General features: G+C 51.3%; 1 protein-coding gene across 1 annotated transcript; it reads right to left on the bottom strand.

Moving 5' to 3' along the window:
* Window positions 1-1,310: 1,310 nt before the first annotated feature.
* Window positions 1,311-2,220, bottom strand: LOC123038998 (uncharacterized). The gene is made up of 2 exons (XM_044462340.1): window positions 1,640-2,220; window positions 1,311-1,485 (listed from the first exon to the last, which is right to left on the bottom strand). Exons 1-2 carry the CDS (start codon window positions 2,212-2,214, stop codon window positions 1,311-1,313), a joined length of 750 nt encoding a protein of 249 aa, XP_044318275.1. The 5' UTR covers window positions 2,215-2,220.

The raw sequence follows: 2,220 nt of genomic DNA, 5'->3' as shown, positions 1-2,220 counted from the left end.
ATTACACTTCCTTGCACATAAACATGCCTGCCATCGGAAAAAATAGCCATGCCAACAAAGTTCCCATCACCGTCAAAGAGTGGCTCGCCATCACCAGCCTAGCACATAAAAGAGCGAAAATCAACAAGGTTTGCATCAAACAAAGTAAAAGTGGCATCTAATGGGGCACAGATTAGGTCATTCTGATTCCTCGAAATAAATTATTCATTTATTTCCTGTACCATGTAAGGAAGATACAAACTGACAACATACCTTGCAAAGCACAGTCTCGGAAGGCGTTGAAACTTTACTCAGGATCTCTTTTACAGCCGTCGCTCCACCAGAGCCATTAAAGTGTATGGCTACCACGACAATGAGGGGCGGAATTTCCACCCCATGGCGGAGATGTACTTCACAAACATCAAGGAACCCTGTCACTTTGACAACAGCAGCCCTAACAGTCCCGTGATCTAACTCACATTCCTCCAAGCACCCAGGGGCAACATTACTAAATGCATCGCGCACTTGAATCTGAAATGACAACAAAGCAAGAAGAGAATATAGAATTGCCACAATTATAATAACTTAAAATGAACAACAGAACAAGCAAATTAAATGGGGGAAATAGTTAATTACCAACCTTCATGGCAGAGCTGGATTTTGTTTTGTCCCTCATAGCTGCAGCCAAATTTGTTGAGGTCAACACTTTTGTGCAAGACGGATTGTGTTCTATAGGAATGCCGGAGCATAAAAACAGAATGGCGTCTCCTACAAAAGATCAAAAGTTAACTGCTAGTGCAGATGTGTATTAATTTAGGGAGTTCAGAAGCGTAAAAAAGCAAGATCACCATCAAACAAGTAAATCCAGACGACGCCACAGGCCGTTTTGGATGGAGCTTCACCGGAACAGTCGGAGACATCTCGAGCAGAACCACCACAGCTGCCAGGTCCGGCAGTATCAGTAGCACCTGAACCTACTTAAATAAAGATACCACACAAAACCACAATTGTAAGTGCTCCACCTGAGTTGTTAAAAATGTGTGCAAAAGCGTAAAAAAAATAGTGACCAGCTGACCTGGAGGCAATGACTCGATCAACTTTCCAACACCATTGCAAGTCGTTAGGTTCTCATTTGAGTTCGGCTTCGAGTCAGCCTTGCTGGCTATTAGCTCCTCATTTGTACTCCTAGTGAGATCATCACCGCATCTTATAGATGTCGGCGTCTTTCCAAATCCTAGAGCAGGACGAAATAAATGCAAAATACTAGGTGATTAGTAGCCAGCAAAAAGCAAGGCTGTAAAGCCAATCAGCTCACACGCTTGAAAAGATTGCTACGTAAGAGCATCTCCAACAGACGCCCAACGCGCCGCGCGGTAAAAACGGATTTGGCGCGCGCCCATCGCCTGGTTTGGCGCGGCGCGCAGCGTTTGCTCCAGCATCCGCGCTGAAAAGCCGCGCGCGGCGCAGCTCCAGCAGGCGCGGTAAAATGCAGCGCCCGCGCTCATTCTACAATATTTTTTTAATTAAAATTGCATAGATAAAAAAAGCGATACATAGATATTTTACATCGGTGCAACTACTACGGCATAGATGATAGATAGTTCGACATACATAGATAGATAGATAAAAACTACTACGGCATACATAGATAGAAAACTACTCTAAGTCGCTACCATCACCATCGTCATCCTCGTCGGTGTCGTCCGAGGTTGAGAGCCATACGTCGTCCCAACGTTCATCGTCCGAGGTGAAGAACGACCTCCCACCTGCGGAGACGATGTCGCACTGCTCGTTCGCCACTGCCTTCCGCCGACGCCGGTCCGCCCGCTCCGAGCGGCGCCTTGCTGTCCTCTCCGCCCAGTAGGCACGCTCGGCGTCGACGTCCTTTGGGTGGCGACGGCGCCACTCCGCCATGGCTCGCTCGTCCTCCTCGGCGACGAGGAGACGGCGCTGCCGCCGAGCGTGGTCGGCACGGTCCATGTCCGTGATGAGACGCGGCGGAGGGGCGAGGCGCTGCGCCTCCTCGCGCGTGAAGACGTCCCGGAAATTCATCTGGGACCGGGGCCTCTCCAAGCGCCACGCCGCCGCGTCGTACGCGCGGGCCGCCTCGCGCGCGCTCCGGAACGTCCCGAGGCCGAGCCGGACGTCGCCGGCCCGTATCTCGGCGGAGTACCAGCCGTTGGGGCGCTCGCGGACGCCGCGAAAGCCCGAAGCACCCCGGCGGCGCGGCGGCATGGTGGC

This window comes from Triticum aestivum, chromosome 2B (assembly GCF_018294505.1).
Source record: "Triticum aestivum cultivar Chinese Spring chromosome 2B, IWGSC CS RefSeq v2.1, whole genome shotgun sequence".
In the NCBI taxonomy this organism is placed as follows: Eukaryota; Viridiplantae; Streptophyta; class Magnoliopsida; order Poales; family Poaceae; genus Triticum; species Triticum aestivum.
The sequence above is the reverse complement of the archived record's forward strand: the minus strand, read 5'-3'. Positions and strand labels throughout refer to the sequence as shown.

Bases quoted from the DNA above. Each gene is read 5' to 3' on its own strand.
- LOC123038998 (XM_044462340.1), bottom strand. From the start codon at position 2,214: ATGCCGCCGCGCCGCCGGGGTGCTTCGGGCTTTCGCGGCGTCCGCGAG. The intron at 1,486-1,639 runs GTAGTTTTCTAT...AAAATATTGTAG, and splicing joins GGTGATGGTAGCGACTTAGA to AATGAGCGCGGGCGCTGCAT.